The 16,595-nt window shown below is 41.8% G+C and overlaps 1 protein-coding gene across 3 annotated transcripts; it reads right to left on the reverse strand.

Annotated features, from left to right (window-relative positions):
- Nucleotides 1–5,511: 5,511 nt before the first annotated feature.
- On the reverse strand, nucleotides 5,512–10,625 carry GLRX2 (glutaredoxin 2). 3 transcript variants are annotated; one of them, XM_073356722.1, is made up of 4 exons: nucleotides 10,540–10,625; nucleotides 9,113–9,176; nucleotides 7,144–7,320; nucleotides 5,512–6,445 (listed from the first exon to the last, which is right to left on the reverse strand). In XM_073356722.1, the coding sequence occupies exons 2-4, from the start codon at nucleotides 9,173–9,175 to the stop codon at nucleotides 6,299–6,301; spliced, it is 387 nt and encodes a 128-aa protein (XP_073212823.1). In that variant the 5' UTR covers nucleotide 9,176; nucleotides 10,540–10,625; the 3' UTR covers nucleotides 5,512–6,298. The 3 variants fall into 3 exon arrangements, with proteins under 3 accessions (XP_073212823.1, XP_073212822.1, XP_073212824.1); XM_073356721.1 differs by lacking the exon at nucleotides 10,540–10,625 and adding an exon at nucleotides 10,219–10,317; XM_073356723.1 differs by lacking the exon at nucleotides 10,540–10,625 and adding an exon at nucleotides 9,623–10,187.
- Between the last annotated feature and the right edge of the window lie 5,970 nt (nucleotides 10,626–16,595).

A 16,595-nucleotide genomic window follows, 5' to 3' on the forward strand; every position in this document is an offset into this window, starting at 1 on the left:
GAACACATTTAATTCAATACCCATAAAAACACCTGCCTCCCATCTTTTTGGTTGACGTGTGAAATGTGCAATACAGAATATTAGTTATAGAACTTGCTTAATAATTACATGCTTCCAGCATGAAGTGCAATGCTTTGTCCCCCACTTAAGTTTTCTAAAACAGAGTTAGTAACTTGACTGCCATATAGGGATATTGTGAGGCTATATCACTAGTGTTTATACACCACTTTGAAATCCTTCATTGGAAGCCACTGCCAAGCTTCCATTGACAGTAGTCTCCCCATACTTAAGCAAGTAATTCACTTTTGATCTCAACTTCAGTCATAGCATATCTATCCCAAATTTCTGAAGCAGAGTTTATGGATGGAAATTTCAAGTTAATCAGTCATGACCTTTGAGATGGGATTAAAAGATTTCAATTTTTTTGAAATTGACCCAGATAAACCACAACAAGTTAGCCTACCAACTCCAAATTTGTTTCACTAGTTCTGAGTGAAATTATTTAGGGCTTGTCTATATGGGGAATTTGCCTGGGATAGCTATTCTGCAACAGCCATTCTGGAATGGTTCCTCATGTGGACACTTCTGGAATAAAGGCTAGTCAACATGGACAGTTATTCCAAAATAGCTATTCCTGATCAACTCTACACGTGAACACCCTTGTTCCACATTAGCTTGAAGCATTGGATTAGTTCCGTTGGAACTGTTTCATAAATTTCTTATCCTTTCTATTCCCAAGCCCAAGGGAGGGAGAGGTACCAGTTAATGATACCTAACTCCCACAGGACAACTAAGGGTCTATCCAGGTCTGAGGAGAAGGAAGGGGAGCCACAAGGGGCAAGACCACCACGGTTGTGTGCTAGCCCCTCTACATAAGAATACAAGAATAGCCATTAAGAGTCAGACCAATGGTCCATCTATCCCAGTATCCCAATAGTGGCCAATGCCAGATGCCTCAAAGGGAATGAACAGGGAATCATCGGGTGATCCATCTCATCATCCAGTCCCAGCATGTGGCAGTCAGAAACTTAGGGACACCAAGAGCATAGAGTTGCATCACTCGCCATCTTGGCTAATAGCCATTGATTGACCTATCCTTCATGAACCTATCTAAGTCTGTTTTGAATCCAGGTGCAGTTTTCATCTTCACAACATCCCCTGGCAACAAGTTCCACAGGTTCACTATGTGTTGCATGAAGAAGTACTTCCCTTTGTTTGTTTTAAACCTGTTGCCTATTAATTTCATTGTGTGACACCTAGTTCTTGTGTTATGTGAAGGGATAAATAACACTTTCACTTTCTCCACACCATTCATGATTTTATAGACCTCCATCATATCCCCCCTCCATCGTCTCTTTTCCAATTGTAATCTTTCCTCATGTGGAAGCTGTTCCATACCCTTAATAATTTTTGTTGCCCTTCTCTGTACCTTGTCCATTTCCAATATACCTTTTTAGAGATGGGGTGACCAAAATGGCACAGTATTCAAGATTTGGGCGTACCATGGATTTATAGAGTGGCATTATGATATTTATTGTCTTATTATCTGTCCCTTTCCTGATATTCTATTAGCTCTTTTAACTGCAGCTGCCTATGGAGCAGATGTTTTCTGAGAGCTATCCATGACTCCAAGATCTTTCTTGAGGGATAACAGCTAATTTAGACTCCCATCATTTTGAATGTATAGTAGGGATTATGTTTTTAATATGCATTACTTTGCATTTATCAATACAAAATTTCATCTCCTATTTTGTTCCCCAGTCAGCCAGTGTTATGAAACCCTTGTAACTCTTTGCAGTCTACTTTGGACTTAACGTTCTTGAGTAATTTTGTATCATCTGCAAACTTTGCCACCTCCTTGTTTATCCCTTTTTCCAGAATATTTATGAACATGTTCAATAGCACTGGTTCCAGTATAGATCCCTGGGGTGGGGGGATAGTTATTTATCTCTTTCCATTCTGAAAAGTGATCATTTATTCCTACCCTTTGTTTTCTGTCTTTTAACCAGTTACTGATCCATGAGGATCTTCCCTCTTATCCCATGACTGCTTAATGTCACCAAAGGCTCTTGTTAAAGGCTTTCTGAAAAACTAAGTACACTATATCCACTGGATTCCCCCTTGTCCACATGTTTGTTGACCCCACCCCTTCAAAGAATTCTAATAGATTATTGAGGCATGATTTCCCTTTACAAAAGCCATGCTGACTCTTCCCCAAAAATCATGTTCATCTATGTGTCTGGTAATTTTGTTCTTTACTAATACTATAGATTCAATGAATTTGCCTGGTACTGAAACTGGCTTACTGGGCTGTAATTGCCAAGATCGCCTCTGGAGCCTTTTTTATAAATTGGCATAATATTAGCTATCTTCCAGTCATCTGGTACAGAAGCTGATTTAAGTGATAGCTTACATACCACAATTAGTAGTTCTGCAATTTTGTATTTGAGTTCCTTCAGAACTCTTGGGTGAATATCATCTGGTCTTGGTGACTTATTTCTGTTTATCAATTTGTTCCAAAAACCTCATCCATTGACACCTCAATATAGGACAGTTCCTCAGATTTGTCACTTTAAAAGAATGACTCAGGTGTGGGAAGTCTCCCTCCCATCTTGGGCAGTGAAGACCAATGCAAAAAATTCATTTAGCTTCTCCACAATGGCCTTTTCTTTCTTGAGTGCTGCTTTAGCACCTTGATTGTCCAGTGGCCCCACTCATTGTTTGGCAGGCTTCTTGCTTCTGATGCCCGTAAAAAAGATGGTGTTAGTTTTTGAGTCTTTTGCTAGTTGCTCTTCAAATTCAGAGAGAACATAAGACTGACCAGGAGTGATGTTCCTGCTCAGACAGCTGCAAGAACCTCGCCACATGCTACAGGCAGTTGGAGATCTCAGGAGAAGCCTTAGCAGCACCAGAAGCTCTGTGGAGGACTGGAGAATTGATGCAAATGAAATAATGCCAGCTTTGTGAGGTACATCTTAGGTACAGAGTTTAGTAAGTTGTATGTGGCCTCCTTTTGATTTGCAGAGCTTAACTAAACATCTAGGTAAGGTGGATACGTATCAACAAACTGGAAGAGAGGGAAAACTTGAAAATAGAATTTTTAAAACACTGAAAAGTTGGGAGGTTTTAAAAATAGAAATACATTTAACATACATACTTTTCCCTCTTCCCACAATCAACCTTAATCATGATCTGTAAAGAATAATAAATTGGTCTTGGGTTCTTTTTATGATGTATAAAGGCAGGATTTTGTCCTCAAAATTTTGCTTGACTTAGTTTAGCTTTAGTCATTCAGGATGGGTCCATCCTCATAGAATGTGTGGTGATTTGAAGAACACGTGAAACATGAGATTGAGACTGGAAGTGGAGCATTTAAGAGGGGAAGGAATTTTGTTTCTGTTCAGAACTTTTGTTAAACCTTATTTAATTCCAATGTTTAATTGACAGAAAAAAGGATGTCTTGGTTAAAAAAATCTGACATAGCCTTCAATTAAAGGCCTCCTGAAGTGCTAGGGAAAGCTTGTGGGGGGTCAGAGCATCAATACTGTTTTATAACAAAGCCAAGGAAAACTAAACTTGATACACCTAATTTTTTTTAACCTTTTTTTTTTTTAAAAGGCATCCTTTATGTTTAACAGCTCCTCCCTCCCATGCCAATTTAGCACCAAGCTTTAAGATCGCTAGCCGCTATAAGACTGATATCTATGTAACAAGGCAGATATGCATGATAGTAGTAACCAAGGGAGTTTTTTTTTTAAAAAAATGCTCTTTTCTGCAACAGCTGTGCCGTTTTATACTAAGATGAAGCTTTAGGAGTATCTCACGCTGTGTCTACTACGCTGCTGCAATGTAACTGCTGGTGTATAAGATGCAGGATGAGTCTGTCACACTACAGCAGGGAAATGTTCAGAACCATACAGTTGAGGGAGAAGTGGGCTGACAAATAGAGAACTGAAAGGGAAAGGAATGAAGCATAGCAGAAATATAGCAGATTTACTCTAATTAGCTGTTACACAGTGCTTGTTACCCAAAGATCTCAAAACACCTTACAGAGTAAAGTAACTATAACTGTCCCCGTTTTACAGATGAGTTGAGAGGTGAAGTGATTTGCCCCATGTCACATACTTAAGTGGCCCAGCCAAAAATAAAGCAAGGGTGAGTCCCAGTTCACTGTCTTATCCCTGTGACAACATTATGACCAACTGTTCAACTCAGAAAATTCCTTTGACCATCTATCTACCCTGTTTTAATTAATTGTGTTAACAGTATAGCATCTTATACTGTTCTAGCTATTAGTACAGAATTTGCAATGTTTGACCTATAATACTGTGCATAGGGACTACATAGCTTCCCAGGCTGTTTTTATTATTCATATGTCTGAAAGCCTCTCCTCTGCAAGTAACTTCTGTACCATAACAACACTTATGTGAGCCATGCATTTACCTGATTAGTGTGCACCGTTAAACTGCAGGAGCTCTGACAACCCAATGGTGGTGCCTTTACCACGCGTTAGTAGTATTAACACTAGTTAAATTACTGTATTTGTATTACTCCAACAGTTCCCTGCCAAAACTTAACTCATGACTTAAAATCTACTTGCAACTGATAAGTGAGGCTTTTCCTGGCACTTGAAGAGGCCTAAACCATCTGTTTTCAGATTTTTTTTTTTTTGATTTTTTTTTATTTTATTTTTTTTAAGTTTCTAGCCCATATGATTGTGAGGTGAATTTGAATAAACTGAAGCAATGTTGTCTTCCTGACTAAAGACAGATTGTTTCAGTCCCCCAGGACTGCTCAAAGCTCTTCCAAGCAGCAAACAAAGTATTAGCTCTCTCGACAGAATGTGATAGGGGAGTGGAGGAAATGACAAGTGAATATCACATTACTGCTGGAAAAGCTCGGGGCAGCACATGTGACATCTGAGCTGTTGTCTCAGAACCAGAGGTAGACCACCCCAATCTTGCATGCTGACTTCTAAGTAGTAAGTAAATAGCTGTGAGATATGTCAGGGCCTGAAAAAGTTAGATGGAAAGCACAGCCGGGAGGAAAAAAAACGCTTATTTCAAAGTTACACACAGGAACTGTGAGTCAGTATGTAACTTATATTTTTAAAAGTACATATGTATTGCATACAGACAATTGAACACAGATGGACAGAGAACATCATATTTCTATATAAAATCTACTTACTATAGTTACATGTAACATTACAGTGCCTGAACGATTAGACAAAGCTTTGTTTACCTTATATATTTGTATATAGTCAGATTCGCTTTTACCGTGTATGTTGGACCTTCACCACATTTAAAAAAAACAGAGAATAATTGTAAAACTACTAAAATTGGCAGGGGAGTTCGCAGCAGATGTACTAACTACATTAATGAAACAGAACAGACTGGTTGTTAAGTGTCTCAAAGTGATTAGAACTTAACATTATGCTTAAAAAAGTAAGTTTCCAACTGTTACTTGAGAGTATATACAGAACTGTAAGAAAAACTCAACTACTGTAGCTTACCATGATCTGTCTTTAATAACAGAGCGTTTACATTTGCAGAAATGTAATTAAAATCTCAGTAACTGCAGACTTCATATAAATAAACATTAACTGGTTCTTTTTAGTGTCTTCCGTGTACGTAATTGAACAAAGAAGAATCAATCTTTAGCACTGACTTGATTCTATAGGAAACACTAAATTGCACTGTCATCTTTTGTTCCAACACAATTACAGTAAAATTAGCTAGAAAGTTTAGCAAACCAACTCACATTACAATCAATAGGATACTACAATGTCTTGAAGGTGATAAGCAGTGCAAGTTTTCACGAGTTGTGTTTGTCACCTATTTCACAGAACCTCGTGTAGCACTTTAACATATTTAAAACATGTCCTTTATGTCTCCAAAGCACTGTAACAAAAATATTAGCTAATCCACACAAAAGCTATGTGAGGTAGGTAATTGTTTTTACTTCCATTTTATGAACGGTGAAACTGAGGCAGGGAGGGTTTAAGTATTGCCCAAGGCCGTAATGTCTGTGTTAGATAAATGATTTCAAATTGACGATTTACTCGCTCCAAACCCTAGTTAGGTTAGTAGACCATGCTGCACACATAGGCCTACATTTTCAAGTTTGGGTGCTTAACAACTGGCACCTAAATTCAGAGTTAGGCCCCCAAACAAATGGCCTAATTTTAGACCTTGTGGGTTCTCAGCACCTCTGAAAGTCAGGCCATTTATTTAGAAGCCTAAAGATGGATATTAGGTATCCAACATCTAGATTAGGGGCACTTTCGTAACTAAGGCTATGGTAGGCCACATGGCAGATCAGAATTTTTCACTCTTCTCATTTGACATTGATGAACTAATGGAAGCAGCTTGCCTTGCTGGTGAAGCCTTTGAGTATCCGTAGCACCTCCGATAAAAGCCCCATTAATAAACACTCTTGGAACCTGTTAAGTATATGAAAATTACATTCGTTATTTTGTTGGAGGGAGGATAAAAACCAAGTGTGATTATGCATGCTGCCGCAGTGCCACATAAACTTAGCACGTACGTAAAAGCTTAGCATTCCTATTTGATGCACCATATTAGTGGACAGTCTTACATTTCCATAATAACTTTCTATAAAAGAGGTCCCGAGATGCTTTACATTAAACAGAGGCATCACTGCACCTTCTCCTTAAAAGTAAGATATATCATTTGCACATGGGTTTAGAACATGCAGTGAAAAAACACTTGATTCAAATGAAGTTACAGGGACTTGTTACAAAGACAGAATGTAATTCCCAAAGTTGCTAGGATACTGGGGCTAACACTTTTACCCAAGCAAAAAGTGTTCCTGATGAATTTCAATTTTGTGTCTTTGATGTGACCTTTGTTTAAAATCTCATCTGAAAGACAGCAGGAGGAGCAGTACAGTAACTATCATAACTTTGGAGTGGTATGTCAGTACCATGAGGAATGTGAGATACCTTACAGAACCTTTACTACAGCTTCCTGAAGCACCTTGTGTGTTACTTAGTAGCTCATGTATAAGGTTCAATGCAGCGAGCACACAAGATCTGATGAGGTCACAGTTGGTGAGCTAGTGCTTCAGTGAATTAGCCCCCATCTATTTTAGTTACTACAGCTGAAAAGATGTACTCACTGTCCTGCCGCCAGTCATTTGATGAAGAATGTCTTGAAACTGGCTTCCATTTTCATACATGTCTAGTTCTATTGCTGTGTAATTTACATTCATATCCTGGAACAGTTTCTTTGCCATTTTGCAGTAGGTGCATGTTGTTTTAGAGAAAATCACTACACAGTTGTCCGAAATGGTTTCCTGTATTTTTTTTTTTTTAAAAAAAAGGTTGAGTCAATGTATTCTGCACATGGGTACTAATTTACTTAATTAATTTATCACATTCTTACAGATAAAGACTTTGACAAAGGCAATATGTTTTGTCTTTTCATTATGGTAACAACTACCAAAAGTTATAAATAGGTGTTTCCAGTGGGGTCCCACAAGGATTAGTTCTTGACCCTATGTTGTTTAACATTTTTTATCAGCTGGAAGAAAACAAAATATCATTACTGATTAAGCTTGCAAGAGCCACAAAGATTGGGGAAGTGGTAAATAATGAAGAGGATAGATCACTGTTAAAGAGCTATCATGATCACTCTGTAAGCTGGGCATAAGCAAACAATGTGTGTTTTGAAACGGCCAAATGTGAAGTTCATATCTAGAAACAAAGAATGTAGGCTGTACTTACAGTACGGGGGACTCTATCCTGGGAAGAGGAGAGTCTGAAAAGGATTGGGGGTGGTGGATAATCCGCTCAACTCTGGCATCTAGTGAGACACTGGGGCCAAAAGGGCTAATACAATTCTTGGATGAATCAGAGGAATAGTGAATATGAGTAGAGGTGTTATTTTACCTCTGTGAGGCATACATTTTTAACAGCAAGGGTAATTAACCACTGGAACAAGTTACCAAGGGCTGTGGTAGTTTCTCCATCACTGGATACCCTTCTAAAAGTTCAAACAAGAATTTAATTCAGGGATATTTTATGGCCTGTGTTATGTAGGAGATCATTCTAACTGTTCACAATGGCTCCTTCTGACCATGAAGCAAGGCAAGAAGACTAGCACAAAGAGCTGGAGGGGAAACTAGGACTGGTGGGACAAGGAGAGTAGAACTTGGATGAGAAGCCTGAGGAGTGGAGACTGGGTGGGTGAGGAGAAAGGGCGAGGGATGAGAAGCCAGGAGCGTGGAAGAGAGAGGACTGGCACAGGGACAAATTGTAAAAGATGGATGAGAAGGGGCCCCTACTTGAGGGGGGTAATGGGCACAAGGGACCACTAAAGTGCATTCTCCTCCAAAAGACATTCAACAGTTAGAGGGGCAGGCTACCTTAATTCTGATGTTTCCTGACTTGAGTTCTTGATTTTGCAACCTTAATAATGTATTTTTAACATAATGTGCATGTGTCATTTTATATTGTTTGGGTGATAAAATGCAAGGGTGGTCCAAGGAAGACACTTCCAAAGAGATATTAAGACAGACCATACACAAGGTATGACAAACCCCCAGGAACAGAACACTGTAGGGGTCTGGCATGACAGCATGGACCCTTCCAAGTATCCCCAAAAACATAACAGAGCTGTGGGTAAGATGGCTGTGATAAGTCACCTAAAGGTAAAAATGATGCAGGTCTGATAGGCTGTGTAGTCAAAAGATGAATGTGGATAAAAGGATAAAGTTCTTTCCAGAAATGTAAGACTATTACTTTACTGGAGCTAAACCCGAGATATTGCTTAATTAATAGGCTTAACAGGGTTTAGCCCTCCCCTGACATCATCTTTCAATAATGACACCAGTGCTGAACTTAACTGATTTAAACAGGACACTGAAAGTATAAGGGTCTGCCCACATGGATTAGATTGCAGAACTGAAGTTCAAAAGCATAATACATTATTAACTGGACTAAGTTTACAGATCAGATTCTATAGACTTATGTCATAAAAAAACAATCCTTGTACTGATTAGAAAAAAAAGTTAGTAAATTACTATCCATTTTTCAAAGGCTAGAAATAATAATTCTTTCTGAATAATAAATGACCCCTTTATTTACCTGGATCTTGTTCACAGTAGCAGCATTAGACAATCCCATTGAAGTAGATGGATTATTTCCCATTCTAAAAACAAAAATGTTAGAAGTATAAAACCTCTTTTTGAAAAACAATCATTTTTATGGTTCTCCTCAGGTTATTTTAAATATGATACTAAGGATTTCTGTCAAAACAACTTCACTACCCTCAACCTATTATATGTTGGTTTCTTTAAACTCTAATTACTAAGGTCTAGTTCAAGACTGAAAGTTCTTGGAGGCAAAAACTGTCCATTTTTACATATCGGCAAAGTGCCCAGAACAGAGACAGCTTGACTCAGTCTATCATACATCAGAAACCCACTGGTTTCCCAAGATCTTGTCTCTGCAGGGTTTGGCATTGCAGGGCAGCCATTAGTTTGAAGTGAATTACAGAAACATTCCTTTTTAAAATGCCACCTAACGAAGGGATTATCTACATTAGAATGTTTTGCTTATTTAATTATGCTGGTGTAATTAAAGCGGCAAACCCACCCTAGCCAGGATGCAGTTGCAGTGGTCCTAGTTTGCGTGCTAGGGATTAGAGCGGTGTAACTTTATCCTTAACACACCAACACCACTCAATCTCCCTCCCCCAGTTTACTATACCAGTGTAACTCTCCTAGTGCTAGAGGAGACCAGACCGGTACTGGTATGCCCGGGCGGTTGGGGGGGCATGGCCCCCATTTGCCTTGGGCTCGGCTGTGTTATCTGCCCAGATGTGGCGGAGCTGCTGAGAGCCGTGGGGCAGGCAGACCCCGTGGGGGGGGTCGGCAGCCGGCGGACCAGCTGCTGGCAGGCTCAGCCGGCCTGGCTCGCTCCCTGCCGGGCTCGGAGTGCCCAGCACCAGGGGAGCGGATCCTGAGCGCGGCTCGGCACCAGCGCACGGCCTGGCCTGCCCTGCCCCGATGGGCGGCGAGGCTGGGAGCGGGCCGCACCCCCTGCTCGGCGGCGACCCCACGGGGTCGGTGACAGTGGGGCAGTCCGCAGCGGGCACGGTGCAAGCGGGCGACCGCACGGGGGGGCGGGGCCAGGACCGCCCTTCCCCGGGGACTCAGGTGGGTGCGAGGCCCCGACCCCGCCGCACGGACCTGAGCCGGCTGCCGGCGGCGCGCAGGGCTCCCCACAAGGCCATGAGCTCGCCGGGCCGGGGGAGGAGCCCGGCCGCCTCCTGCGCGAGCTGGGCTGCCCGCCGCGCTGCCTGCCCGCGTCTCGCGCGGCCCCCAGTCCCCGCGGCAGGCGCAGCGTCCCTCGGAGCCCAGGGACCGCCCCGCCCGCTGCAGCCCCGATCCCACAGCGCTGGCCCGGGAGAGCAGTCCCTGCGCCGCTCCTGGCAGCCCTTTGTTGGGCTCCCCCAACCTCCTTCATCCACAACCCGCCCCCCAACATGTCCCTCTCCCTGGCCATGGTACCTCAGCCGCCTTCTGCTACTGCATTAAGCGACGGGAGGCACGTCTGTCGGCCGTGGTTGCGCGCTCCTGTACCCTGGGGGAGAGGTGGGCACAGTGCAGTGGCTTGTTTTGGGAGGGGTTAGTTAGGTGTTAACCCACATTCTTATGTATTGGTGTCAGAGAAACGCCTTGGCCCAGGGAGCAGAAGGTGGCGAGGTTTGTGATGGTTCTTGGGGGAGTTAATTCCACTGTCTTAGGGTTGGTTTCACTGCACAGCGAGGTCCACATAAGGCAGCTTGCCTCGACCTAGTTATGTCTACATGACAGCCTTGCTCCCGCTGATGTAAGTGCCTACTACACCAACATCATAAATCCACCGCCCCCAGAGGCATTAGGCTTATGTCTGTGTAGTTAGGTGTATCACTGCAGACACTGCATCCCTTTCATTGGCTGTTGGCTGTCTTGTCAAGTTCAGGGCAGGAGCCCTGAAACTAACAAGAAAGCCAGGCAACTAGAGCTCAGCTGCCCCCTGCTCCCCTGGAAGCCCGGAGAGAATGGAGCCAGGGTAAGAAGCCCACACAGCTTCCCCCCACCCTTCCCCACTCCCAGCTAGGACCAAGCGCAAGAAGCCAGGCATGGGGAGCCCACTCCCCGAAGGCAAGAAGCCCCAGGTGGCTTTCCCTGGCTCCCAGTGGGGAATGGGGAGGGGAGAAGCCCTGGATGGCTTCCCCCAGCTCCTGGCATGGAATGGGGAAGGGAGAAGCCCCAGCTGCGCAGCTCCTGGCCAGGAACAGGGAGCAGAGGGAGGAGGCAGCCTGCCCGGAACCTGGGATCCTGCCCGGAAACCAGGGAGCTGCCAGCAGAGACAAGAGATCTCTCAGCTCCCTGCGCTGCCTCTCTTGGGTTGGTGGCAGCGTTCCCTGTGAGAGCGCACACCACCAAACCAAGGAGGGTAGTGTGGACATACACCACCACAGTAATTAATGTGGTGACTGTAAACTGACCTAATATAGGTCAATTTAAGTTTCTAGTGTAGACATACCCGGACACTGGTAAAGTTCTGTTTCTTGCATGAAGTTTTACCCCTGTTATTTATAGAGCCACAAGAGCAAGTTGTCAGCACTCTTCTCCCTGGCGCTGAAGGGGTCTTTTAGATATTCTGGGCTCAGGCCATGTCATGCTTTGAAAATCAGGCCTTGAACTTTATTTGGTATTCTATGGGAAGCCAATTTAGAGAGGAGAGGTATGAGATGCTTGCAGCAGCCTATCTTGCTGAGAAGACATGGTGCAGTGGTGTATACTAGTTGGAGTTTCCTGAGTGCTGAAGACTTCATGTCCAGGTATATCACATTCTGTAGTTCAGCTGATGAAGGAATGAATAACTGAGGCCAGGTCATCATTGACCAACATGGGACATCATCTTCTAGCAATTGGAGATGATAGAATGAGTCACTCTCAGATACTTCTGTATGAGAGCTTAGCATCAGCAAGAAATCCAAGATTACTTCTTAACTACAGACTGAATTGAGCAATTTTGGGTGTGTACCTTCAGCCAAAGGAGACTGCATTGTGTTTGCAGACTTTTCAAAGGGCTTTCCTCTGGCCACCAGCATCCTCTCTCTCTCTCTCTTGCTCAGGTTCAGCTAAACTTCTCCCTGCTGTTCATCCATGAGCTGATCTCATTCAAGACTGGGCCAGCTTGTTGGCAGTGGTGTGGTCATATATGGTAAAGGATAGTTAGGTGTGTCATCTGCCTATTGGTGGCACTTGAGTCCATGTTGTCTGACCAGTACATCTTTGTTTTAAAAAAAGAAAAGGAGTACTAGTGGCACCTTAGAGACTAACCAATTTATTTGAGCATAAGCTTTCATGAGCTACAGCTCACTTAATCAGATGCATTCAGTGGAAAATATAGTGAGGAGATTTATATACACACAGAACATGAAAAAATGGGTGTTATACACACTGTAAGGAGAGTGATCACTTAAGATGAGCTATTACCAGCAGGAGAGCGGGGGGGCGAAGGGGGGGAGAAAATCTTTTGTAGTGATAATCAAGGTGGGCCATTTCCAGCAGTTAACAGGAACGTCCGAGGAACAGTGGGGAGTGGGGGAAATAAACACGGGGAAATAGTTTTACTTTGTGTAATGACACATCTACTCCCAGTCTCTATTCAAGCCTAAGTTAATTGTATCCAGTTTGCAAATTAATTCCAATTCAGCAGTCTCTCGTACTAGCACTAGAATTATTTTAATGTATTCTAACAAAAAACCTGTTGTCCTTATAATAATAACTGAACAAATATGTATTCACCTTCAAAATTACAGTCAATGTTTTAAATATCCATTTACTGATTTTAAAGTCTCATATTGGTCTAAGGTACTTATTTAAAAATCTTAAAATCCTTCAAAGTCCGAATCAGTCTCCGATTCACCAAACAGTTAATTAAACTCGGCTTCAGTGACAGCTGCACCGGCATTTTCATCATAGATGTCAGCAGTGTCATCTTCAGCCTCAGATTCCTTCTCATCATCAACCTCTATTGTGTCGTCATCAAATATGGCATCGTCTTCTGACCTGTCGAGCGCATTGCTGATACAGCATTTCCTAAATGATTTTTCTATCATTTCCGAGGAAATGGACCCCCACGCATCCTTGACCCATTGGGCCACTAGATTGATTTTGGGCTTCATAGGATTCCCGCCTTTTGTCAACTTCACCATGCCTAACCACATCCATTCAGACCACATTTTGTGTAGCCTGTCTTTAAAGGGTTTGTTCAGGCACACATCAAGCGGTTGTAGAACAGAAGTTAAGCCTCCAGGTATTACAGCCAAAGTAGTTTTCATTATTTTGGCCACATTTTTCACCTCATCTGTCTTGTGTGCTCTGAACATGTCCCAAATGAGCATAGCAGGTTTCTTGAAAAGTGTTCCTGGTCTCTTATTCCACACTTTTCCAGCCATTCAATCCCACTTTCATCCATCCATCCATTTTTGTGTGCACGTATGAAGACACCAGCAGGAAATTCCATGTTTTTAGGCAAGGTTTTTCTTTTAAAAATAACAACAGGATGGAGCTTTGATCCATTTACCAAACACAATAAAATCACCATAAAATTGATTTGTTCATGGCCAGTGGTTTTAATTAAAACTTGTTTTTTCACCAACACCAGTTACTGTTCTGTTGCTCAGGAGATAGAATGTTATCGGTGATTCATCCATATTTCCTATTTGTGACAGCTCAAATGCGTATTACTTTCAATGTTCTATAATAAGCCTTTGGAAAGATTCGATTTTTTTCTTCCAAATCTCTCAGCAGCTTTTGCACTATCTTTGTTTGCTGACAAAGACAGAGACCATGATGGTTCTTGAAGCGAGTACATCAAGCTGCTGATGTGACAAATATTGACAGCTTTACTGACTTGTATTTGTTGTCTTTCAACATTTGCAGAGCACACAGACGAATTCCAGTTCTAGTGACGACGTACCCATTTTGTCGACATTCAACAACCCAATCATTGAGATCTTTCTCCATCTCAGGAAATGAAGCGCACCTCGTTGGACATTTTTTCTTGCTTCTTAGCATGTCTTTTAGTGTTGTTTTATTTTTTTGCCATTCTCTTATTTGCTTCTCATTGATACAGAATTCACGAGCAGCAGCGCAATTATTGTTTGCTTCTGCATATTCAACAACTTTAAGTTTGAAAGCTGCATTATAAGCAGACCATTTTCTTTTGATTTCATCGTTCATTTTAAATACTAGTATGAAAATCTTAGAAAATAATAATTTAGTTATAGATTTTGTAGGCCTTTATATAGGAATGTCACCTGCTTTATCACTGTCAAATTATTATTGTTCTTTGTTTATTTCAAAGCAGCCCTGTAGATTGGCACGTCTGTCACTATAACAGGCTATTTAAATTTTATTACAGATTCCATCAATTCTGCACATTATATTTTCAGATTGGCTCGAAACTTACAAGTACCATTGGTAGAAATACATGAAGAGATCAAATTACAGAGTAATGGACTGACACCAGTGCCATAGTACTATCATTCATTGTGTTTTTCTGATTGGCTTGTAAGGTGAAGCATTATGTGAAATGCATGGGTCAAATGTCATGCAGATCTGTAGCACTGCTCTTTTAGCATTCATTTCAAGCCAATCTAGTCCACTAAACAAAGCCTTTGCAACTTTAAACAGCTGCAATATTGACATCAATAAATTATTTGACGATCAATATAAGTATGCGCTATAAAAATAATTATAATATAGTCCTGTAGTAGAACAATACTAAGAAAAGTAAACAGCTAGTACTAGGAAAATTGAACTTTACGGAAGCACATGTTTTAAGTTCTTTATTTACATGGACATGAACTGAGAAAAATTATATAATCGATATCCAATGTTTTATTTATATTAATACTTCTTTTATCTCAATTATAACATAACAAATATACAATTTAAGTAAAAATAAAATTTTAGAACATTTGTAAAGAAGCAAATCCAGAATTGACGTTCCATCATCAGTGGTCTACAACAGGGGTCGGCAAACTTTGGCTCCCGGCCTGTCAGGGTAAGCCGCTGGCGGGCCGGGACATTTTGTTAGGTAAACGTCCCAGCCCGCCAGTGGCTTACCCTGGTGGGCCGGGAGCCGAAGTTTGCCGACCCGTGAAATATAGGGTCGGCTTATGAAAGGGTCATACAGTTTTTGCCATTTTTACCTACCCATTTTGGGGGGTCGGCTTATAATGAATGCGTATATATAGTACTTTTTTATTCATCAGAACTATGATGATTGTGAAAAGTGGATAAAGGAAGATTGTACAAACAGACTAAAGATGTGCCATACAGATCTACGTGTATTCTAAGTGTACTTTGTACTGGCAAATCTATGTGTGAGCCTGCATGGCATGTAACAAACAGTTTGAAGCCATTGTGTTTTAAAAAGTACTGTCTTTTGGATGGGACATAAAATTAAGGTCCTGGCCATTTGCATACACTAAAAGCTCCATTGCAGTTTTTTGCAAGAGAAGGGGTTTTAGCTCCAGTGACATGAGCAAATTCCAATTTGGGCAATTAAATTCTGCCTACCTAAAATTATCCTTAATGTTAGTTCTTCACCTCCTAAATAGTTGTGCACTGTTGCATTATGCAAGTTAAACTTTTGCTGCAGTGTACTTCAGAGTTGATAGCATTTTGGTAGATAATGTAATTAATTATATTACTGTGTATTGTAGCAGGGTTTCTCAGCCGTGTTCTTCCTGAGGCCCCCCCAACATGCTATAAAAACTCCACGGCCCACCTGTGCCACAACAACTGTGTTTCTGCATATAAAAGCCAGGACCAGCGTTAGGGGGTAGCAATCAGGGCAATTGCCAGTTGCCCAGGCTTCAGCGTCAGCCCCGGGTGGTGGGGCTCGGGGCCCTGGGCTTCAGCCCCATGAGGTGGGGCTTCATCTTTCTGCCCTGGGCCCCAGCAAGTCTAATGCTAGCCCTGCTTGACAGACCACCTGAAAATGGCTTGCGGCCCCCAAGCGGGCCCTGGACCCCTGGTTGAGAAACACTGTATCATAGTATATTCATTCATATGTTACATTATGATATAATATGTGTGATTCATGATATGTATATGTAATATATATTAAATGTTGCATAGTTTTTTGTTATAATATTTCTAGCATCTCAGAACAGGAAATGCTGTGAAAGATTGCCTGATTCTCTGCATCTCACCATGCTCATGGTGTTCTACTTTGAAGAACATGAATTCTGTGAGTCTCTCATTTTGTTCCTGCTGGTCTTGAAAAATGTTAAGGACCCTCAAAGCATCCAGGATTTGAATGTCAGCTGTTGAACTGTCCTGTAGGCCTAACAATTCAGTGTTATATTATTCCTGAGGAGGTGAGAAAGTCTGCTGCAGTTTCCACGGTAAACATCTGATGAAGTGAGCTGTAGCTCACGAAAGCTCATGCTCAAATAAATTGGTTAGTCTCTAAGGTGCCACAAGTACTCCTTTTCTTTTCACTTTCAGGTGTCACTAAAACATAAAGGATTTCCAGTGTGTATAGACTTGAA

This window comes from Lepidochelys kempii, chromosome 8 (genome assembly GCF_965140265.1).
Source record: "Lepidochelys kempii isolate rLepKem1 chromosome 8, rLepKem1.hap2, whole genome shotgun sequence".
NCBI lineage: Eukaryota > Metazoa > Chordata > Testudines > Cheloniidae > Lepidochelys > Lepidochelys kempii.

What these genes read in the sequence shown, in the direction of transcription:
- GLRX2 (XM_073356721.1), bottom strand. Translation starts at nt 10,262, where the DNA reads ATGGCCTTGTGGGGAGCCCTGCGCGCCGCCGGCAGCCGGCTCAG. An exon ending in CTACTGTGAACAAGATCCAG is followed by an intron (nt 7,321 to 9,112) that starts GTAAATAAAGGG and finishes AAAAAAATACAG; the next exon opens with GAAACCATTTCGGACAACTG. An exon ending in AAATGACTGGCGGCAGGACA is followed by an intron (nt 6,446 to 7,143) that starts GTGAGTACATCT and finishes TATACTTAACAG; the next exon opens with GTTCCAAGAGTGTTTATTAA.